Source organism: Eptatretus burgeri, unplaced genomic scaffold (assembly GCF_056783735.1).
Source record: "Eptatretus burgeri isolate ZD-2024b unplaced genomic scaffold, Ebu_testis_v1 Ebu_testis_scaffold_3164, whole genome shotgun sequence".
Lineage (NCBI taxonomy): Eukaryota > Metazoa > Chordata > Myxini > Myxiniformes > Myxinidae > Eptatretus > Eptatretus burgeri.
This window is the reverse complement of record NW_028225112.1, coordinates 156826-181324: the sequence shown is the minus strand read 5'-3', so window position 1 is coordinate 181324 and position 24499 is coordinate 156826. Positions and strand designations below refer to the sequence as shown.

The window sequence follows — 24499 nt, the reverse complement described above, 5'->3', positions numbered from 1 at the left end:
TGCCCCACCGTTAACATCCACCAACTAATGCTGGCAGACAGGACACCCAGTTTCACATCCTTCTGATAGACGACACACACATAGACGTCTCCCTGACTGCAAAACACAAGGGTGACAGTTTTAACTTGTCCAACATTCAAACCGAGGCGAGACAGCTCAGAGACATGTGCACATGCCTCCAGGCCCTAGATTCTTAACCCGGGGGTCGTTTGGGGGTTTTTCCGGGGGTCATGAATGGGTCATAAATAACATATCAATTTGTTGAGCCCATTTTTAGGAACCGAACAAAGGTACAAACCACGCACAGGATTTTGTTGCGACGCAATTTCAGCCATCCCATTGACTGAGTATTGGCAGACATGTTTTAATAAATCGGGTTGGTTTTTTTTTCTTTTCAATTTTTGTTTTGGGGGTCACGGTACTGCCGAAGAATGTCTGATGGGGTCGTGGGACCAAAAAGGTGAAGAAGTACTGCTCTCGGCTATCCTGACAGCCATTGTGCAATATACAAGTCTTCATCGAAAATAGTTGAGACATATTATGCTTTCTTATAATGTTGCAAAAGTAAACTTATTTCTGCAATACCTCTGCAATCCTGAACTACTCCAGGTAACCAAGAATGACAAAAGTTGGAAAGCCTGGTTTGAGACAGATGCTCCTGAAGAGGAACCGATACCTGATGGGTATTCAGACTCCCTTGACACCTTCCGAAAACTTATCCTTATCAGGTGCAACTTTTACAAATTCCTAAAATAATTGTATTAAAATAAACTTTACTTTTAATCTTGGCACATTTGGTACCCTTACCTGCATGCCTGCTCTTCATGCTGTCGAAATTAATCAACTATAACTGTGGAACTCCATGCTTGTTTGTAGTACATCTTGCTGTGTTTGACATTCTTCCTTAGATCATGGTGTCCTGATCGCACTCTTTTCCAAGCTCACAAGTACATTGCAAATTCTTTGGGAGAGAGGTATGCAGAGCCTGTTATTCTTAATCTGGAAAAGACTTGGGAAGAAAGTAACACCAAGACACCACTCATCTGCTTTCTTTCCATGGGATCTGATCCAACGACTCAGATTGAAGCCCTTGCCAAAATGATATTAACAGGGTAACTCAAAAATATCACAGGGCTTAATTTTTGTCTGACCATTGTTTTTTTTTTTTTTGAACGAATGTTTAGTGCTATTTTTAAAGCAATTGCATCATGACATGTTTAAGAACTTTTGTCACAATTAGGCCAAAGCCAAAGATGAGGGACATATTCTGTCTTTCTTTCTTTCTTTCTTTCTTTCTTTCTTTTTTTTCTACAAAATGGAGACTCATGGAAGATATTTCATGGATACAGCTATGTTTGTGTTCTCCTTTTTGTTGCAAAGTGGTGACATTTGTAGAATCTTGATCTCAACTTTTCCCAGGTCGTCTTCTCCTGTTTGAGATCTATAACTAAAAACGTAGGGACAATACCCCTGGATGTTCACCTGGTTGTGGCTGGGTAAGATAACCAGTGAACCACTGGAAGGCATCCATTACCCACAACATATGTGATGGAGAAGAAAGTAAATATGGATGGATTGTTTTTTTTTAATGCCATGAACAAACTTTGGTACATCACGGATGACAAAGGTTATGGTTAAGTTTCATCAAAATTGTGTGTGTAGTTTTGTATAAGAGAGCAAATACATATTTTGGGGGGCAATCCCCTGTAAGACCCCATTAGATGTCAATTTTTTTTAATGTCATGAACAAACTTTGGAACAGCGTAGATGTTGAAGGTTGTGGTGAAGTTTCAGAGAAATTGTGCGCATAGTTTCAGATGTGGCTAATGGATATACGAACACGAATGGATGACTTGAATAATTTTTGGCTTATTTTGTATATCACTTGTCCTGTACACAAACTCATGTGACCTCCAGTCTGTTCACTTAAGCAACTTCACTGTTCAGTTGTAATGGCTCGAGTTGACTTGGAGCTTCAACTCGATGATGATGGGAACGTGAACAAAAAAAATCTCACGCAATAAAATAAAATAAACCTGATTTTATTACCTTCTATTCAAAAAAATGATGCCGAAAGGTTCAATGGAAATGGCAATCAAGCCATTTTGGATGATGCCAATGGATGTACACATCCACAGGGTACCACCCTCATAGAAGCCTCCATCACAGAGACTTTGTGTCCATTGAAAGAGATTCACCAAATCGCTTGAAGCAGTTTCAACACTTCCCATTACTGTGGACTCAAGTTCTATTCGATCTGGTGAAAGAAAGAAAGAGCGTTCGTGAGTAATTATGTCCCTGTTTCCCAACTGTTGTTGTGATTCCCTCTATCTCGCCCCTGCTGTTCTCCTCCTCCCTTTGTTGTATGTTCTGTGTTATTTCTTATGTGATCCTTGACTAAGTATGCAACAACAAAAAATCTGGAACGACTATAAAACGGGAAAAACCCATCTTCGAGTAGTTGTCATGGACCACAACCGTGACTTTTCGGTGCAGATTCTGCTGGAACTCAAACCAAACGACGGACCCAGACGCAAGGCATTTGTCTTGGGAATGCTCAGTTGCGTCGAGGATGACGAAGATCACCTGAGAAAGGTCATGTTCACAGACGAAGCTTGCTTTCACGTATCGGGGTCGTTGCCGTGACATCAACCAGTCTCGTGGTCTGAAAACCCCCCCACGTTGTCATTGAACACAGATGTGATAGTCCAAAGGTCAATGTGTGGTGTGGCCTTCTCAATGACCTCTTGGTGGGTCTGTTTTTCTTTGCGGACGACACAGTGACCTCAACAATTTACATGAACATGTTGGAAGCATTCGCCTTCCCACAGATTGAAGACCTTCAACCCCGATTTGATTTTTCAACAGGACGGCGCTCCTCCTCCTCATTGGGCCTCAGTCCTTTGAGCCGCTCTGAATGAAAATTTTCCTTGTCGCTGGATTGGCCGAGACGGACCAACCACCTGGCCCCCACGATCACCAAACATAACCCCCCCTTGATGTTTTACAGGATCGTCACCAAGGTGGAAAACCTGCAGGATCGTCATTCCCGGATCACAGCTGCGTGAATGAAAGGACTTCCTCCAGAGGATTGTTTTCTCAACAATCCCCTGGAACAAGTCCTTTCTGTGTCATTTCAACCAAAGGGTGTTGATAGATCATCTGTGGTCCTCAATATATTAACCACCAAAGTTTTCCAGGTCTTTATGGAGCACCCTGTCCAAACATTTCTTTTGTCCAAATGTATTTGTAATATTTGTGATGTTATGTTTGTTTGTAATTTATTTGTGACATTAAGAGGTCCAGGTGGTCTCAAAGCCTGGTGTTGGCTTCGCGGTTAGGTTGGCTGGCTTGGGATGTTAGGGTCATGAGTTAGAATTAACACCAGGTGGGGTTGACTCAACCCGTTGTCCTTCTGAACTTGGTGTAATGACAACTGGTGTACATCATCTGCAGAGCTTTTTGGCCTCAGACACGTGATTAAAAATGCTCTTGGACCATTACATTCTTCTTTCAGTTTGTATGACTCGAAGTTTGTTGTGTTGCAGAATGCAAAGCCATCTCGATGGGACAAGGCCAAGAGGTACATGCTCGAAGACTCCTCCAAATCTCAATGCAGGAGGTAAAATTGAAAAGTCCGAATTCCCTGACTTGGAGCCCTCAACGCAGGAGGAGGCTATTCAGCCAATCAAAGCCTGCGCTCGTGTTGCCCACCTCGAGTTTGCATAGGCACCTGTGAAAATGCAAACACACTTTGCATCTGTGCTCCCTTTTTAAATGCTCAGAGTCAAATAAGGAAGCAGCATGCGCCATTTTAAAAGTTTTTCGCATGACTCGGTTTGACCTGACCTGACTTTTATGAGACTTTATAAACTCTGGATGGAATGAACAGAACGTTGTCTTGCTCCAACAAAGGGTTAACGCCTGAAACATCAGCTTCTCCTTGCTTCCCAGGGTGGTGAGCATTCTTCGATCAAAGTTTTGTTGGTTCCATTCGTTGTTGCACCTGTCCACTTTTGTAAAACTACAGTGAACTTCACGATGAAGACGAGTTTTCTATTCTTCAATGAAAACTCCAATTTTTCTGGAATCTAAATTGGCAACGAACCAAGTTTTAATGGAGACCTCGATTTTATATCCACCTCCAGTCATTGATCTGTAGAGTTGTGAACAATGCCGTGCCAGGTGCATCACATTAATTCCACTCATGTCAATGTTCTCTTTTTGGTTGGTCTGCTGGTGTTCCCACCTGAACCCCTGATTCGCGATGCAGGTAACCCAGGTTAAAATCCCATGTGCCGTGTGTTTGGCCATTGTCTATGAATGTCCTCAGTTTCTTTGCAGACAATTGAACCCGCACGAGTGAGGGCGATGCTCACCACAGACCTTGCAAGGCAGTTGCTTTTTCATGTCAAAGTAAAAACTGATGTCGACTAATATATTTGGCTGGAATGTGGAATATGTACAAACTCGTGCATGAGCCTCTAACTTCATTGTAAAAAAATATTTTAAAAACCCATTCATATTTAGCTCATAGAAGTAAAATAATATCTCCAACCACATATGGAAACAGTCACTGATTCATGATTCTGTACATCTACCCATAGGGTGGATGGGTGCTACTGCAGAATTGTCATCTTGGGCTGGATTTCATGGACGAGCTGTCGAACACCATAAACATATGTGATAGCTCCCACAAGAAGAATCACCACCGAGGCTCACCCCAAGTTGGATCACCACCGAGGCTCACCCCAAGTTGGATCACCACCGAGGCTCACCCCAAGTTGGATCACCACCGAGGCTCACCCCAAGTTCTCCATTACCCTCTTGCGGGTGTGTCGCGCGTGCATCTTCGGTTGTCGAGTTTATCAGTGCGTGCTCTTTCTGTGTTTTATAAGTTGCATTGACAGAGTTAAATATGTAAGCACATTTCAAAATGTTGTCAGGGGAATGATAAAGTTTCCTCATGTGGATCATCTATTTTTTTTTTTAACAAAAAAACATATTTTGACACCCTGAACTCACTCCCTTCCACAATGCTATATAACAGTTGACCACAAAAAAGCAGCACCCATACAATCCTTCCCCAGACTTGTCTTCACCAAATGAGCACTTTCCTAACCTTCCATCTCTTTCATCGTCCTTCTGCCCTCTCTCCTTATTTCCTATCCCCCCACTGTGCGCATAAGGTCAACCTTTGTTGCAAAATTATATTTGTAGTAACTTTTAATATCATGCTAAACAATGATCTTCCCCTTTCGTTATTTTTTTTAAAAGAGATTTGAGGGTTTGCAAATCTGTCTTTCAGTCTTCTATCAAGTTTACCAATGAACCTCCTCAAGGAATGAAGGCTGGCTTGAAGCGAACCTTTGCTGGCATCAGTCAAGACCAACTTGAAGTCAGCAATCTGTCCGTGTGGAAGCCTTTGCTCTATGCTCTTGCCTTCTTGCACACCACTGTGCAGGTACTTTACTACCATACTACAGTTGTATGAGCCTGATCATTGCCCCCTTCAGCACAATTCCCAAAGTTATCTCATGTAACCCATTACAGTTGATATTGATTCAACCATTTGTTGATTTTGTACCGTGAATGAGAAATAGTGTCAAAGTTATCCGTACCCATTCCTGAGTGTGTTTCCTTGCACTGGCCATGTTTCGAGGTGCGGTGCAAGACCTACTGGCTCAACTCGTGTGCCCAACTGGACTTAGGCACGGTTCAACAAAGATTCCTGATCAAACCGCAACATTTTGATGCCTAATTTAACCATAAGTTGACATATTGTTTACAACGAATGTGCATTATGTCCAAGTGAGAGGAATTTAATCCTTTGTTTTATCACCTGCATTGTCTCCAATTAATTTAATTTATATACCTTCAAACCTCTTGAGACGTTCATTGAAATTGAATGATCGAGAATGTTGATTTAAATTGAAAATATTGAGAGATTGTGATGACAGGCGAGGGTGGTGGGTCCAGAAGGTGAGCCCAGGCAGCGCTGCTGATTGATGACCCGAGTGTCCCAAACTGATCAAGATGGCACTGGCTCTGCCATCAGATCTTTGATTCTATCTCTTGGCCTTCAGTCCAAATGAGCAACGAAGTTGTAAACCGGTGTCCTTCAAGACTCGGAAGCAGTTCATTCAGTCTTTCTCACCGACATCTTGATACGAATCACTTCCACTTGATTTTTCAATCTCCAGGTGTTTGACATTGGTTATACCATCTATACTTTCATCATCCCACACGCCAAAAGTATACTGATTCCGAAAAGGTGATGGTTCCAAACTTATAGATATTCTCTCTCTTCATCTGATAGCCCTTGGATTTTCTCATTTCTCACTTTGTACGTCCCCCTTTGGCTGTGACTTTCCAGGAGCGACGCAAGTTTGGGCCGTTAGGCTGGAACATCCCTTGTGAATTCAACTCTGCAGACTTTACCGCCAGTATGCAGTTTATTATCAACCATCTGGATGACTGCGGTTCCAAAAAGGTACGAGGTTTTTTTTTTGCCATCAGGATAGAATAACAGAGGTGAAAGATTTTTTTTTTCCCCTCCATAAGTCTTCAACAACATTTATTTAGTTAAAGCAGATATTTGCAAAGAAAAAAAAAAATTTAATATTTCGATTGAAAATATAACTCTGTAAATATGTCAACAAAATCACAAGATTATCTCATAATAATCTGGCCATTGGTCACAAAATCCTATTATAAGCTTTTTCATTGTTCTGTCATTTTGAGGCTGAATTGTCACGTGCCCCATGGGTTGTGCAGCTTGCGTAGATGTGGTAACGCTGATCAGATCATTCGTCTGGACCTCGATCTTGTAACCAGGAGGCGAGAAGGTTTTTGAAAACCCATCATCAAGTCGGGATGTCCCATGAACAAGTTTGAGACACGACTGATGATGCCCGCAGTATCAATACTCTGTGACTTGAATTCCTCCATCATACCCAGAAGGTCACCGTGGACCTGTACTGGGGTTTTGCTTGCAAATCACCGCTCCACCCGATGCAAGTCGGACAATGCATCTTCAACCTCGGAACGCTGGACTTGTCGCCCTTCCAAGAGTCCATTGTTTTCCTTTATTTCTTCCCTTTGTTCATCAATTTCACTTTCCATTCCATTAATTTGTTGATTCTTTCCGTTCTTCCTTCATTTGTTCATCAATTTCGCCCTCCATTCCACCAATCTGTCCTCCTGATGCCAAATTTCTTTCTCCGTTTTCCACATTTTACTCCGTTCATCAAAATTCCCCATTGTTAAGGTGCAGCAAGTCCAATTTAACTTCGTACGAGTCAGTCAGCCCAAACATGGTCTCAACAGGAATATTAACATCAACTTTGAGGTGAACAGAAACTTTTGGTCCTGTCTCCTCTCCCTTTATGGTATTGTCCCAAGTATCCCGTTGCTATGGTGATGCCTCATCCATCCTTTCCCCCATTTAATTGTGGCCTTTCCCACCACCCTGGCGTTTACAAAGTTCCAATTCCTCTTCTCCAGTTGCATTCTGGCATCCACACAGGCGCGATAGCCCTCCAGGTCCTCATCCTCTTCGTCAACTCTTTTGTTTGTTGACCCAATTTCTTCTTTCAACTTTTCTCTCTTTCCTTGAACCTTTTTCATCATTTCTTCGTCTCTCGCCTTACATTCCTTCTTTACGCCGCCCAATTCTTCCTTTGTTTCCTCCTGCCCTTTCTTTGATTCCTTCATTCCCTGTCCGAGTCTGGCTACTTCTCGCTTAACCGCTGCTATTTTGTTTGTTTGTCGCTTCTTCCTTATCCGTCTCCATCGCGGTCCAAACTCCTTCCACATTCCCCTTCACCCCATTTATTTCCTCACGTCCTGTCTTGATCTCATCTGCCATCTTCCGGTCCATCTTTTTCATCTCGTCCTTCACCTCCGCCAGCCCGACGTCCAGGCTTTGCTGCCCCACCTTTACCTTTTCCAGCTCCGCCCCCAGCTCCCATTGACCCGCTTTCATTTCCTCCCTGATTGCATGGCCCATCACTCACATATTCCCATCCATTTTTTGTTGGACTTTAATTGGAACGGGTGTGTGTGTGTGTGTGTGTGTGTGTGTGTGTGTGTGTGTGTGTGTGTGTGTGTGTGTGTGTGTGTGTGTGTGTGTGTGTGTGTGTGTGTGTGTGTGTGTGTGTGTGTGTGTGTGTGTGTGTGTGTGTGACAGAATGTATCATGGATAACTATCCACTACATGCTTGGTGAGGTACAATATGGTGGCAGAGTCACCGATGACTATGATCGACGCTTGCTCAATTGTTTGACCAGGGTGAGTGTCTCACTGGAAACTTCACAACATAATTACATAACATAAAATGATTTAATGTAGTTGGAGAACATGTTTCGAAGATGCTCGACAACTACATTTAATAGAACACTGGTTTTAAACAAAACATGGTATATTTCTGCTTTTATCTTCAAAATTGGTCAATAGAGTTGATTAGTGAATGTTCCGAACCCATCTCCCCTCGTTCCTCTTAATTATGCTTTGACACAAACTTCTATAGACAATGATGCTGCTGCATAACGATGTCTGGATACCATTCTGAGATTCTGAAATCACACTCAACCAAAATTGTTGTGGTGATTTGACATGTCGGGTCAATTTCTGTGACTTCCCCTCCATTCCCACCTCGTTCATTTTTGTGTTGTACCGTCCTCCAAAGAGTGACGACTCCGTCTACATCTCTCTCTCTCTCAGACAACATGAACAAACTTTAACCACTCATCTCAACTCTCTCTTCCTCATGTGTAGGAAATCGTCACCGAGCAACTTGGCTGGGTGTTGGTACCTCTCACCAGCCATGGCACTTCAGCAAAGGACTCCCTTCTCTAACTCCATGGGACTGACTCACTCTGCGAACTTTCTCACCCAGATTTCTCCAAAAGGCAAATCCTGCCTTCTGCACTTGGTGAAAACTAACTTTCCCGCAAATGTCTTCTCCCCTTCCTCTGCTCCGATTGGTTAATCTGATCATATGCTTGTGAAAGTCAACATCCCTCTGTCTATTCTCAGAGAGCTGCCAACAATTGGCAGGAGCTGCAAGCAGCCATCTCTCTTCAGGACCGGTCTCCCATATCTTCTGCCCCTGTTGTTAAATTAGCCTGGGAATTCTTTCACAGAATCATTCTCTCTCTCTCTCTCTCTCTCTCTCTCTCTCTCTCTCTCTCTCTCTCTCTCTCTCTCTCTCTCTCTCTCTCTCTCTCTCTCTCTCTCTCTCTCTCTCTCTCTCTCTCTCTCTCTCTCTCTCTCTCTCTCTCTCTCTCTCTCTCTCTCTCTCTCTCTCTCTCTCTCTCTCTCTCTCTCTCTCTCTCTCTCTCTCTCTCTCTCTCTCTCTCTCTCTCTCTCTCTCTCTCTCTCTCTCTCTCTCTCTCTCTCTCTCTCTCTCGCACAGATTTATCCCATCTTGTCTTCAATTATCCTTCCTTCTTCCCAACCATGATACAGTTGTGGTGAAGCAGTTGCTCTGAAACAACTTGCCTTCTCTTCCTGGAAGGCAAATCCGACCAAAGGCAATCTCAGTGCTTTCCAAAAAGTCCGCAATAAGTATGTGTCCACTCTCAGGAGAGCCAGAAAACAGCATCTCTCGAACCTCAAGAATGAACTTTCAAACTTGTCTCCCTCCTCGAAATACTGGTGATGTCTGAGGTCTGTCTCTGAAGTATGCTTCTCTTGCATCCCTTGTCTCTCTTCAAATGGCACCACGGCTAAATCCGCGAGTGATCAGGGTGAATGCCTCAATTCTGTGTTTGCTTCCAAATCTTGCGTCCCCATCCCCTCACTCTCGGTGCCCATCCTTCCCTGCCTTTGGCAGCAGTTACAGCTTCACGTCTTCATGCGTATGTCTGTATCAGCTTTGTACATCTGGATTTGGGGATTTTCTTCGATTCTTCCTTTTCAGATTTGCTCAAGCTCTGTCAATTTGGATGGGAAGCGTCGGTGAACAGCAATCCTCATCTTTCCACTGATAAAAATTATCAGTGGGATTCAAATTTGGGCTTTGGCTGGACCACTCAAGAACTTTGATGTTCTTATTTTGAAGCCAATTCAGTGTTGCTTTGTCTGTATGCTTGAGGTCATTGTCCTGTTGGAACGAAAATATTGAGCAGTCTCAAGTCTTTTGCACTCTGAAGCAGGTTCTCCTCAAGGATTTGTCTGTATTCTGCTCCATTCTGTGTTCCCTCTGTCCTTAGAAGTCTCCCAGTCTCTGCTGCTGAAAACCATCCCCGTACCACCATGCTTCACCGAAGGGATGGTGTGAGATGGATGATGAGCTGTGTTTGGTAGTGCTTTGCATTCAAACCAAAGAGTTCAGTTTTCGTCTCATCAGTCCACAGAATATTTTGCCTCGTGCTCTCAGAGTCTTTCATGTGCCTTTTTGCAAAGTCCAGGTGTGCTGTCAGGTGCCTTTTTCTCAGTAGTGGCTTCCGTCTGGCCACTCTCCCATAAAGCCTGGATTTGTGAAGTGCTCCAGAGACTGTTGTCTTTCCGGCAGGTTCTCCCATCTCAGCCAAGAAACTCTGTAGTTCCAGCAGAGTGGTCATTGGGTTCTTGGTCACCTCCCTGACTTAGGTCGTTCTTGCCCGGTTGCTCAGTTTGGTCGGATGGCCAGATCTAGGAAAGTCTGGATAGATCCATATTCTTTCCATTTGATTAAACGATGCATTTTATGAAGTATAATTTGCGAACAGGTTTTTTACACTGAATTTTTTTATGTTTTTGATAATTTTTAAAATGCCTTTTTCATTCTTTGCTTCATAGTGGGCAATGAAAATTCTTCGGTGTATTCTCAGGTTTGGTTTGGTGAAAAAATGTTGGATCCATCATTCTGCTTTTTCACTGGATACAAAATCCCCACATGCAAAACTACAGCACAGTACAACGACTACATCCAGACCCTGCCAATGGTGGACAGTCCAGAGGTGTTTGGACTGCACCCAAACGCTGACATCACGTACGTGTACACTTTTTTTTGTCGGACAAGAAATGTTGGTCAATTCAAGTATCATCAATTTACTGTTTTTGACACTGCAGAAAACATTTCATGAACCCAAGATGGCTTCTGCATTAGTTTTCTGAATCTCAACACTTATAGCTCTCATCAAGCTTTCAGATAACCGTGACATGGCTTTAGCTTTTTATCCATTGCTTGATATGTTCTCCTTGGACATATCGGATGTCTGACAATGAAGACAAAGTATACGACGAGTGCCAACCCAGCACACATGCACGCAGGGAAATCGTCGTGTTGCCAAGCCCATTTATTGACGCATGCGCAGACGCAACAGAGTCATGCCTCACACACGTCACACGTCTCCCCCCGAAGTTGATTAACACCTTTCACCCCCAAGAATACTTTGAACTTAACATTCGCAAGAAAAGTCCCTTAGTTAATTTTTCTTGAAACAAAATGGTAAACTCAGGATTCAGTGAACGTAATCATACTGAGCACGGAAACGACAAATGTGGTCATCATTGGTTAGATATCTATCGGTATGCCATCCTGATGAGGGTAAACAAGCCAGAAATCCAGATAGGCGGCTCCGTTTGATGTTTAACTGATGTTGACTATATTATCTTTGTCTGTTTGACACTCGCTGGGCCGAGGCCTCCGGGTTGAAGGCGACGCTTTGGTGTAGGATTATGTCTAATGGAGATCGGCAGAGTGCTCGTCACACGCCACATGTTTCGATTGCATTCTGGTTAACATAATATGCATTCTGGTTGAATGGTTTGCATTAGCGGGAGCAATTTTCGGTAGCAGACAGACAGTTGTTCTTTGCGGATTATGCAGTTTTACCGTGTGAGACATAATCCCAGGTGATGCTCACCATTACAGTCAGGAGGTGCGGAGGTACTTACATATATATATATATATATATATATATATATATATATATATATATATATATATATATATATATATATATATATATATATATATATATATATATATATATATATATATATATATATATATATATATATATGGTCTCTTATTACATAGAACAAGCCAATATTCCAAGTTCTGATTTTTGCATCCACATACCATCTCTGTGGTGTCCTCTCCTCCCCATGATTCTCCTCTTTATTTTCAGGTACCAGAGCAACTCGGCTTGTGAGGTGGTTGATACCATCATGAACATCCAGCCAAAAGATAGTGGAAGTGGTGAGGGTGACACACGCGAGTCACTCGTCTACAATCAAGCACTTGCGATGCTGGAAAAGCTACCGCCAAACTACGTAGCTCATGAGGTGTGCTGACACATGAGAACATTCTTTACCGTGTCCATCTTAATAAAAGTACAGAAATGACCTCTGTTCAAATATTAATTCTGGTTCCAGGTCTGAGTGACGTGAACATTGGTTTTACTGCGTCCTTGTAGCTCATCAAAGCTGAGATTGTGCCTGGTGTTGGCTTTACGATTTGGGTGGTGGGTTTGGCTTTCGAGGATCCTGAGTTCAAATCCCACTCGGCTGTTGAATTAATACCAGGTGGGGTTGACTCTGCCTGTCATCCTTCCGAGGTCGGCAAAACGAGTGCCAGCTTGCTGGTATCCTGTGTCAGAGTGGTGACCCGTCCAGGATTTTACCCAGTAACCAAGGAGACTGTTTCAGCAGCACCAACGCTCCGCACAGAGTATGGTCCCAATGGATGGATGGAAACCTAAGAGTTCCACAACGTATTTGTCCTGTCTTTCTGATGCTGTTTAATTCCTGTGATGCTAATTGAGTTATCAACCCATTCCTGTGTCTTATCCGTAACTTGTTGGTGTATATTGTCAAATTTGTGTTCAGGTGTCTGGCCTCACTCCCCAGGCTTCAGCTCGTAAACCTGTCCGACATGTGCCTCGTTTACCTCTGCACAATCACCGAACGCTTCACTGCATGGTATACCACCCTCCCAACGTTGACGACTCTCCATTTCCCTCTTTTTCCTCTAAACACCGTGAAACCACAAGAATACAGAACAACTGCTCACCTCCACTCATTCATTACTACTTTCTTCCCACCAGTAGAACCAATTTCCTGATTCTCTTCAATCTTATTCTTCGCTCCATGACTTCAAGACAGCTATTCACCACCATCTCAGACCCTCCCCCATCTACTACCATGACCTTTTCTACCCCCATCAACATCCTCCCCCAATCCCACCTCTTTCCAAGTCTCCTGTTTTTCATTCCTGAAAATATACTGCTGTATCCATGTTGTTCACCCCTGGTGTCCTCCCATTGCCCTCATTCTTCCAACACCCCTTATTTCTCCAATTTTCCCTATAGTTTGTCCCTAAACCTTGCTGTCGGTGTCACCACTCCCTCGTCCCCCTTTCTTTCTTCTGTTCTTTTTGTTCTCTTGCATCCTCGTTCATTGTATGTTCTCGCTCAGCATTGTATACAAAAATCCTCGACATTGGAGACAAAACAAACTCCAAATCTCCCATCCGAACTCTCTTTTTCTCATTTGTGGCATCTTCAACTGTCAGCCGGCTTGGTATTGGCTTGGCAACAACCAGTCATGGCATTGCAACAAAGGACTTCTGCAACTGTGTGGACTTGACCCGATCTGTAAACTTCCCAGCCTGGATTCTGGGATGTCTTCCCTCCTGAAACTCCAAATGATGAACTTTCCTTTCAATTTCTCTCGTTCCTGTTCTGTCCCTGTTGGCTCTTCTGATCACTTTCTTGTCAAGGCCCACATCCCTCGAGCTATTGTAAGGGACCAACCTCTGTGATACAGACTATGGTTATTCGCACAGTCCAACTGGCAGGGACTTCTCTCTCAAGGACTTTTCTCTTGATTCCACCTGGAAATATTTTCTCGAACGTACTGGTTTTATTTCCATCCTGTCTCTGGCTTTCCTTTTCATCCTCCAAACATTGGTACACTGTATCATGTGAGGAGGTGGTTGCAGTCAGGTCAAGGAGGTGTTTGCAGTTACCCAGCTGGTGGTGAGAGTGCACATTTCTCAAATCCGACTCTGCTTTTCTTCCAGCCCCATGTGTTTGATCTATTCAGTCTGTCCTCCTTTGGCCGCATGCCCTCCCGATGGAGGTCAGTAAACACCACTCCCATCCACAAAAAGGGTGCAGAAACAGACCCTACTCACGATGGGCTATTGAGCGTGTTTTCCTTTTTCCAGGAAAGTCATGAAATCCATCATTGCTTATGAGGTCAAGTCTTTCCTGTTATCAAAAATCCTGATCTCCGACCATCATTTTGGATTCAGTCCTGGGCACTCAACCCCTGGACATGCTTCTGCTCCTCTCTCAACAATGGTTGGAGGCTCTCAATCTCAAAAAGGAGGTTAGAACTGTCTCCCTCGACAAATCTCATGTATTCAACGAAGTCTAGCATCCTGCTTTGCTTGTATACAAAGCTGTCTCACTTTCACTCTCACTCACTCAGTATGTCTGCAGCTCAGTGGAGTCCTCCTCTCCACTGTGGGCTGGCACCTCTGCAGCACATGTCTCTCCTGGATTCTGTGGAATCTAAAGCCCTTTAAAATTATTGGAATCTCCCGTGATCAAGCCGAAGCACAAGATCTGTTCCTTTTACATTTCAGCAGGTCGGTGGTCTCTGTTTTTTGCCGCCTCTTCTCCTACATTGCTCTCTCTCTGCTTTCTCAGTTCCCCTGAACCTCCTGATGAACTCCAGGTTGACTGCACACCTCAACTTTTTTATTCCTCCCTTCTCCTGTCGATGGAACCACCTTCCAGAGGTGATTTTGTCTCAATCTTCCCTCCATGGTTTCAAGCAAGCAGTGCACAGCCATCTCTTGTCATCCCCAATTCTGTCCCATGATCTTTATTTCCCCCATTAACCTTTGTTAACCCGAATATCTTACTTGCCAGTTTCGGTGCTCCCTCCCCTCCTCTCTTTCCTCGAATGTTTGTCCATTCCCTTGATGTTTGTTCCTCTGTCAGTTCTTCCTTGCTCTTCCATGAGCCTCGCTCCTGCAATGAAAAATATTTTTTTACAGCCAACAACACACACAACCACCATGCACACAGATTGTAGTCACAGATAATTGGAGCTGGAAGCTTATCTACAGAGAGTGTCTCTGGGAAGAGACCAGGATGAAGTCTGGAAGGTTCTTCCATAGATGGGAGAAGCGAGGACTAAAAGAGTTGAGGTGTGCAGTCTACCTGGATTTTGGAAGTTTAACGAGAGGGGTCACCTGGAAGATTATTGAGTGCATCCTTGAGTTGTTGAGGAAGGTCAGAGGACTGAGGAAGTGGCCAAAGGAGATGTCCAGACTGAATAGTGCATATTCGGGGGCGGGCAAGAACGGCAGAGAAGAAGGACGAGTCTCGTAGACAATGGGAACTCCGCGTAAGATGAGGACAGACCAGGATGGGTTTGCTACATGAGATTTGGAGACAAAGACAGAGTTTGGACATCCTGCCTTATCTCGGACAGAGTCTGCAGGGCTGCCATTTGAGGTGAGGAACGAGATGGAAATGTGGGTTTGAAGGTCCACGGATTGATTCAGGTCCACGGACTCACAGAAGTCCTTTGCTGCAGCGTCGTAAATGGAGAATGAAGAACCAACACCCAGTCAATTGGTATGGTGACAATTGGAATCACCACATATGAGAAATAGGCAGTTGGAATGGGAGGTTAATACTTGATCCATGTTGACAGAGAGAGGGAGAGATTTAAATGGAGTCGTCACTGTTCGGAGGTGGGTAAAACACAAATGTACCCCTGGGGTGATTGGGGGTGTAAAAGCAGCAGCGCGCAGACATTGATATCAATGGAGTTCTTGATATAAACTGCAACTCCGCCACCAGGACAGGGTTCAGTCCTGCCGAACCACAAGAGACAATAGCAAGGGAGAGACGCAACGGGTCGGGACCATCCTTTGGGAGGAAGGATTCTGTTAAGCAGATAATGTCTGGTTTATCAGCAACAGCCTGTATTGAGAGATCTGTCAGATTGGAGCAGAGGCCTCTGATGTTGGAGGTCCACATAGTTAGGGGTCGTGGAGGAGGCACTGTTGGCATCTTGCATGAACTGGGAGAAGGGTTGGGAAACATGGAGAATGGGTGGGGAAGCATGGAGAGGGGGTGTGGGAGAAGGGATGTAGTGTGGTACAAGGAGGAAGCAGGGCGAGAGGGAAGCAGAGAGGGGTTAGAGTAGAGGAAAGCTGGAATGAGGCATGGAGAGCGGGAAGCTAGGAGGGGTGAGTCGAGGGGTAATATGGCAGAGGGTAGGCTCTGGAGGATGTAGGTAGCAGCAAGGGGACATGGGATGGAGGTACGCTGAATTGGGGGTCACCGAGTGGGGGTGAGTGGATGCAGGTGTGGAAGAGATGATGTACGGAGGGTATTTGAGTCAAGGGTTTAACACTGTAAATTCGAGGGGCAGGGAGCTCCGACCCTCTGATTTTTACTTTCAAACTTGGTCAAACAAATCGGTTTGAACTTCCACTTTGAGAAACTTGTGAAACGTGTTCCCAATGAACGTTCATGCTTTTTGATTTTGATTGATCGAACTTTCATCAACATGTGCTTGACAATCATAAATGTCGCACGACTGGTTTATGAAACTTAAAATAACCAACCTGAGTGTGAAACTCCCACCTTCCCTCTCCTCTTCCCACCGCATGACCAGTGAAACCATCACAGTGCATCCCGCATTGAATCGTGCTTTACCCATGAGGTCAACCTGAGATTCACATGAGAAAAAACATCTGGAAAGCACAGAATGATCTGGAGTTCTCACACCTGTTGCTTGTCGTCCTTGTACAGGTGAAGGCACGTCTGCAAAAGATGGGACCTCTCAACTCGATGAGCATTTTCCTGCGCCAGGAAATTGACCGCATGCAGAAGGTCATGTCACTGGTGTACTCCAGTCTTTCAGATCTGAACCTGGCTATTGATGGCACAATCATTATGAGTGAGGTTAGCACAAGTTGCACTTTAAAAAAAAAAAACATTATTTCAATAATATGTAGTTTATTTCAATCATTCAGTAGATGAACATTTATCCAAGCTGAAAATATTTCCCATGACTGAACTGCCATCCTGTTTGTGCAACACAGGACATTCATATGTTTCAAGTGTTGTAAGTAGTGGGAAACCTCAGGGATTAGTATTTGTGAGTTGGCACCAGAATTATGAATAACTTACATGAATGATTTGTACATTGGGATTTTAAAATGGGACTTTTCAAATGTGCAGATGATACCTCGGAGCTTCGAGGGAGGCAGAGGCCAGAGAGAGGGTCATCCGATTGAGGCGAGTCAAGATACCTTCATAGATTGGGCAAAAAGATTGGGAGATACAGTTTAAAAATTTGAAATGTCGGGTGCTGGGAATGGGTAAAAAAATAATGAGAAGAGAGAATGCAGGATGCAAGAAGCAGTCTTTGAACATGTGACACAGGAGAAGGATCTGGGGGCAGGTAATAGGTGCAGCACAGTGCGAGACAGCTATGGGGTTGAGCCAATAGGATTTCCAGGGGGATAAATTTTAAAATCAAAAGAGTTCGTTTGAACACGATACATACATTTAGTGAGACCTCACCCCAAATATTGTAAACAACTTTCATCACCACGTCTGAGGAAGGACATATCTGGTACAACAATAGTGGAACAATGGAGAGTAACAAGATTGATTCCAGGTCGAGCTACGATGAGGAGCGACTGAAGGAGACAGCACTTTATTCGTGAGAAAGGAGGTGATTACGAAGGGATCTGATGGAGATGTTTGAGATAATGAAGGGGAATAAACAAAATGAATGCAGAAGACTTTATTCAGTAAAATTCACAGTGACAGACCAGGGGGTCACAGAGTAAAGAACAGGTGGTAAGACAGGAGTCATGTGGGGTCCTTCACTCAGAGAATAGTTAATTAATGGGATTGTCTCCCTGGAAAGCTGATGGCAGAAAAAACAGGAGAAATATTTAAACTGGGATTGTATCCGGGTTCCTGGAAGCGTTGGAGGTGGAGGGGTACATGGATATTGGGAGTACTGGAAGAGAGAGAGCTTGTGTTCGAATGGGGGGATTGCATCCATGAGTGTCATGATTGTGATGTGTATGAAAGTCTTATTTTGATTTTAAGTCTTTTTCACAATTTAATCTTCTTTTTTTGGATTGTGACGTCATCCAAAGGTGAATGTGCTGATCATGCTTGTTCATTGTTCATCCAACGACCGTCCTCATCCCTCCACCCTCCACCCCAAAAAATTATAATTCCAAAAATAAGATAAATTGTAAAAAGGACAAAATCAGAATGATTTTTTTTATTTTTATTTTAAAAGGCAAAATATGAATAAAAATAGAACGACAACCTTTGACGTCACATGATAACATAATTATACAGACTTGTACCAAGTTTGATTAAAATTCCTGAACCTGAACACAGATTTGAAATATTAAATAATTCTGCCTGCCAGACAGAATGTCCGATCAAGTTGAAATTTAAAACATTTATTCCATCCGTATATCGGATCATAACTGTGACGTTTCACGTCGATTGATGATTTTGCGGTTTTTGACCGTCTAATTTTCCGTTTAACGAGAGGTCACGTGGCCTCCTGACCAGGGAACGCGCCCTCGGCGATGCACCAATCTTTTGTTGATTCGATCTTAACTAGGGCGTCCGAGCGTTTTCCACTTGTGCCTGCCGACTATGACAGGTAAATTAATTTGGGAATTACCTCCCAGTCTATCTAGGTTCGGACGATGCTGGATCAATGGAAGGAAAGGACGTGCACGGGCAGGTTGGAACGTGAACAATGAATTTATTATGAAGAAAAATAAATAAACTGAAAAACTTTTTCTGTCCTTGTGGTGTAAATGGATGAATTCAAATCAATCAAAATAATCTCAAACAAACAAAGAATTAAACAGGCATTGAGAGAAAAATAGACAAAGAGGAGATTTTTTTATCACGATGCCTTACTTAGCAATTAAACACTAGACATGGGTACCCAGCAGATCATTCGGGGGGGGGGGACAGAAATTTGGTCTCAGCTTACCGAAGCAGAAGTCGTCATGCGTCCAATAAAATGTCCCAAAATGTGTGAGCGTCCTTTGGTCCGCTGCCGGCCCCCTGCCTTGCTGTCGTGTCATGAAGAGGAAAAGGCCATTCCATAACAAAGGGAATCTGTTCTATACCCTTCTCCAACGCATCAAAGAGTTAGAATCCAACCAGACAAGGGGAAGGGTCCATTGTGAACATGCATTTATGGAAATACAGGAACTGTCTTGAGAGCCGAGATGTTGTGCGTGTGCATTCGTCGGATCTGATTCTGAAATCCATAACAACACATACATACATGTACCCACACACATGTTTGAAAACAGGTATCTCAAATCCTTGAAAGAATCATTTATACAATGCATTTTCTGATCATCACAGCAAAAGATACCCACACTTCAACATGTATCACTTGTAAGCCAGTCCACGACTTCGAATTGTAATTGTGCCCACTTCCCAGGTGGATGTTTATTCTTTATCTTTGCTCATATTTTTTTTTCCTGATAGAACCTTCGTGATGCCCTGGACAACATATACGATGCTCGAGTGCCCAGCCTGTGGCGAAAAATTTTCCTGGGAGTCATCTACTCTCGGGTTCTGGTTCACAGATCTGCTCGAGAGGAATGCCCAGTTCCACACATGGATATTTAGTGCGAGGTACAAGAAGTACAAGAAGTACAAGAATAAGCAGACACAGACAAAATCCCCCACCCAGTACAACAACACAATCACGGCTGCTTGTCCGCGCGCATGTTCATTCCATGAGCAGCCAAGGACAAGGACAGTCACACTCGATGCACAACAAAATATACCTGAGAATACGTTGACGAATCGTTTTTGTTCACATGACTTGCAGGGACATTTGTAAATGAGGGGCAAATCAACACTGTCAAATTTGTACCTTCGATCCCAACTTATTGAGGGACGTGCTTCGATTGGGACAAACATGTCAGATTCATGAACCATTTACACTGTGATGTCATTCAATGACTCCTGGTTATGGCTTAATGGTTCGGGTGGTGGGCTGGGGATCCTTGGATCCTGAGTTCAAATCCCACACTGCCGTTGAATTAATACCAGGTGGGGTTGACTCTGCATGTCATTCTTCTGAGGTCGGCAAAATGAGTGCCAGCTTGCTGGAATCCTGTGTCGGAGTGGTGACCCGTCCAGGATTGTGTCCGATAGTCAAGGAGACTACTAAGCAACACCAACCAACTAAGTTTCAAACAATGACAACGAATGACGAAAACCCCCAAGAGTGAAAACAATCACTCCTTCCAAGTTTTTTTTATTATTATTTTTCACTTTCAGGCAAATTCGAAACTTATTGTTGAACAAGAAGGAGAATAAACAGCCAATTCATCACGTGTGATAGTTTTGCTAAGTGTCACCTGTCTGAGCAAATAAAACTCGGTTTTGACAATGGTGGCGGCACACACATTGAAGATGCATTTATTATTGTTAAAAATGTTCAATTTCACACGAGGTCGAGGCTCGTGGAAGAGCACGGTGACAAGATGGAGAAGGTGACATTTGAACGAGGAAGTGGCGCGCGTGTGCAAATGAGGCTGCCGTGGTACTCGATGCCGATGCTCCTTTGGGAGCCTCACCGGCACATATACCCACTAAACATCACGGAAGGGCTAACTGATGGAATACTCATGAAATAACTATCTTGGGATCGCTTTACGTTGGGTGTCATTGCCTTGGAGGAATTCCGGCTTCGGAGGAACCGCGACAACATGCAAGGTAGAGGTTCCGCGTAACGTTGGAGTGCCACAGGGGCTCAGTGATTAATTGCACACCAGGCATCGTGATTTTAACATTATTTTCTGCTGAAACGAGCTCAGACAAGGATGAATCAACAGTCACCTGATCAACTTGTCAAGTGTGTCGGACAAACGCTGGACAACCCTGGAGTACAGGACATGTTTAGGAGACTTTAAAACAACTCTGTCGTTGGACTTACCTGGACGGCTCAGTCTGGGACCGGCGGAATTGCCGTCTCACGGAGTCGGTGCCCAAAGTTACCTTCACACAATTGCCTGTGGTCCATTTGTTTGCCATCAACTCGACATCACCAAAGGACCCGGGTCTTTATGTCTGCCCCGTGTACAAAAAGCCTTGCCGCACTGATCTCACCTACATCACGGCGATATATCTGCGCACAGCCCAATCACTGGACATTGCGTGGTGTTGCGCTGCTCGGTGACATCAAATAATAACTCAGGATCTCCTTTTACCTGTGAATTAACAAAGGTCATGGTCAACAATAGGGCCTTAGTTTTTTCAATATCTGTTGTTCTGATCATCTGAATATTAATTGTTATGTCGATGTTGTTTGATTGTCAGCATTAGTTTTGGTTACTGTTGCCATGATTGAATAAACTGCATACGTGTTGTTGTTTTTGCTTTTGTGAATTGTTGATTTGACGGAATATTTAATGATTGATGGGGACGAGCTGGACCTGTCGCTCAATCTTTGGGCGACAATGGTCAAATGATGTTTGGGACAACAAGAACAATTAATATTAACGCAAGATCAAGGACACCGTGTTAACAGCATCAACAAAATGGCAGGATTGAGTGGACAGTCAGACAGATATAAGAATCCTCATTTGATCCAAGTTTTTAACTCTGCTGTCTTCAGGGGCATTTCAACTTACAACCCCTGAAACACCAATCCAATGTCATCTCGAGGCCACCATCGTACCTGACGGCACGGCAATCCGATATGATCTGACCGTGGATACCATGAGTAACAGTCTTGAGAAACTGTGATGATGAAAACAACCTCGCAGATTACTTCAAATCGACGACTCCTTTAACCGCCTCAGTTACTCCAGCCTTGTGAGCTCAGCTTGGGGGGGAAAGTTTGGCACAAGTATTTCACGAAGTATTTCCTGACGCTCCCACGATACTTTGACGGCTTAAAGCGATACCTTAAAGTCCTTTCACACCGACACGCACTGAGACAGAATTAAAGGTGACGAGACTGAAATAAGCCTTCCCCACACCTTGAACCCCCGCCAGGATATAAGTGACAATGGACAATGTGCAAAGACCAGGAGAATCCTTGATTACAACGGGCTTGAGTCAGCCGTGAATCTGAAACTGAGAAGGAGATTCACATTTCAGCAGGACAATGATCCGAAGCACAAAACAATCACCGGAGTGGCTGTGTGAGAAGGAAATTAATGTTCTTGAGTGGCCCAGTCAAAGTCCTGACTTGAACCAAATTGAACATCAATGGTGAGATTTGAAGATTGCAGTCCATCGATGATCCCCATCAAACTTGGTTGAACCAGATACATTTTCACCTGAAGAATGGGTAAATGTTGCGGATCTGTTGATGCAGGTAATCTACTGATGTGGATCCATGACCAAGGCTGTGGATCCGCCGTTTGGAGAGGTTCTGTGCTGAAAGCATTGAAACCTTGAGGAAGAGCGTTGCCAACCTGATGATCCACGCAGTCAGTGACGCAGAGAGGGAACATCCACGGACTTCGGCTCCACGCTGATGAGGCTTGCTGACCCTCATCAGCATGGAGCAGAAGCTCATCCCCCAGAGTTAACTGGTCAAATTCACAAGCATAATCTGGGTTAGCCAATTAAAAATTTGCCAGACATCTCACTGACTTGCTAATTAATTGTTATGTACTACTCATCGGAGAGAAAGGCACTGGGAAGACAGTCATGATGAGAGCTGACATGGCAAAGTACAATCCTGAAGCACACTTGGCAAAAAGTTTTAACTTCCCCTCTGCATCGGAGAAGATATTTGAGAAATCTCATCTGCTCCGGATGAAACTGTTCTCGTTTTGTATCCACTTCCCTTATTATAACTAAACTTATCGTTTTCTCTGTGATATTAAACAAGGTATTATAAGTTTCCATGGACAATAAAGACGCCTCATATTCTTTTGTTGCATCTACTTGTAGTGGGTATGGGAATGAAGATGTGTGGTCGCTTGTTGTGAAATTAAAACTAAGGATTGTGCTTCTCATCTTATTTAATATGGAATAAAATATCTTTGTATTGAGATTTATTAATTATTTTCATGTTCATCAACTGGTCTAAAAAATGGCTGATGCTTCATGAAAACAATTGTTATTTTCAGCCTTCTTACGACCAAACAACAATAACAGTCGATTAACTAATTGTGATGGGTCATTTGGAAGTCAAATTTGGAAGATGGGTCAAAATTTGTCAGTTTTCAAGTAAAAAAAATCGAAGTGATAATAATTAATCAGTGCGGGTTACTGTGTGTTTGTCAAGCTCATCAGTTTGACTTGGTTGATGTTTTCGCAATGACCGTGTATTACTATCTATGTACTACGACTGTGTTTTTAACCATGACGTTCGAGTTACTAACCAATCGTACTTTCATGATGGTCGCGCTTTACCGATATAAGTTTCACCATTCCAAGAAATTGCGACTAATGCAATAAGTTAAAGGTGATAAATGTCACCTTCATCACCTTTGATTCTTAAGGTACTCAGGCTGACCTGATTGTGTTCTTAAGTGACATATTCTGAATTGTTATTCACTCGACTTTCATTTGCGACATGTTTCGTTTTTGTGCTCAAAAGTCTAATTAAAATGATAATTAGTGCTAATTAGTGGCGTTCTTAAGCTCATTAGGCTGACCTGAGCGCATTCTTAAGTTACGGATTCCGAGAAAGGGCCGCATAAGGATTCCATACACCTAAAATCACACTTGTGCTCAAAAGTCTAAACAAAAGTGAAATTTGGCGCCATTTCAAATGGGCGACAAAGGTCTTCGGCTGACCTAGAAAAACTTAACAATTTCTGGGTCAACACCGTTGGTCGTTTGCTTTCATATCGCTGAAGCTTTTGCGCTCAATGGTCTAATTAGATGTGGCCTGGCTCCGAGACCATTAAACCACCTGACCCTGAACCACGATCTTCACTGCTTGGGGACGAATGAGGAGTATGAAGGGGAAGGTTCTTACGACAATCGTTGACCCTGTAATGGTGGCCCGTACAGATGTAATGGTGGCCCGTACAGATGTAATGGTGGCCCGTACAGATGTAATGGTGGCCCGTACAGAGGTAATGGTGGCCCGTACAGATGTAATGGTGGCCCGTACAGATGTAATGGTGGCCCATACAGATGTAATGGTGGCCCGTACAGATGTAATGGTGGCCTGTACAGATGTAATGGTGGCCCGTACAGATGTAATGGTGGCCCATACAGAGGTAATGGTGGCCCGTAAAGATGTAATGGTGGCCCGTACAGATGTAATGGTGGCCCGTACAGATGTAATGGTGGCCCGTACAGATGTAATGGTGGCCCGTACAGATGTAATGGTGGCCCGTACAGATGCCGTATTTTCTCCTCGAACCAACCGATGTAACAATGGAAGAGATCCCCCGTGTTAAAGGGATACTTTGCGAAAAAAAAAAAAATTCTCAATGCCAAACCGGTATTTTAGAAAGATAGACCACTTCTGGAA

General features: G+C 43.7%; 1 protein-coding gene across 1 annotated transcript in view; it reads left to right on the top strand.

The window, feature by feature from the left end:
• LOC147006576 (dynein axonemal heavy chain 8-like) overlaps positions 1–21422 on the top strand; it is a gene marked incomplete at its 5' end in the record, with an annotated part of 164610 nt that extends 143188 nt beyond the window's left edge. The window contains 17 exon segments of the mRNA XM_085868499.1: positions 610–728; positions 909–1101; positions 1624–1633; positions 3549–3622; positions 4608–4704; positions 4769–4833; positions 5309–5464; positions 6377–6493; positions 8192–8293; positions 10819–10979; positions 12124–12280; positions 16780–16932; positions 19525–19587; positions 19589–19881; positions 20504–20543; positions 20954–21186; positions 21188–21422. Coding sequence (XP_085724625.1) covers positions 610–728; positions 909–1101; positions 1624–1633; positions 3549–3622; positions 4608–4704; positions 4769–4833; positions 5309–5464; positions 6377–6493; positions 8192–8293; positions 10819–10979; positions 12124–12280; positions 16780–16932; positions 19525–19587; positions 19589–19881; positions 20504–20543; positions 20954–21186; positions 21188–21239 — 2085 coding nt within the window.
• Between the last annotated feature and the right edge of the window lie 3077 nt (positions 21423–24499).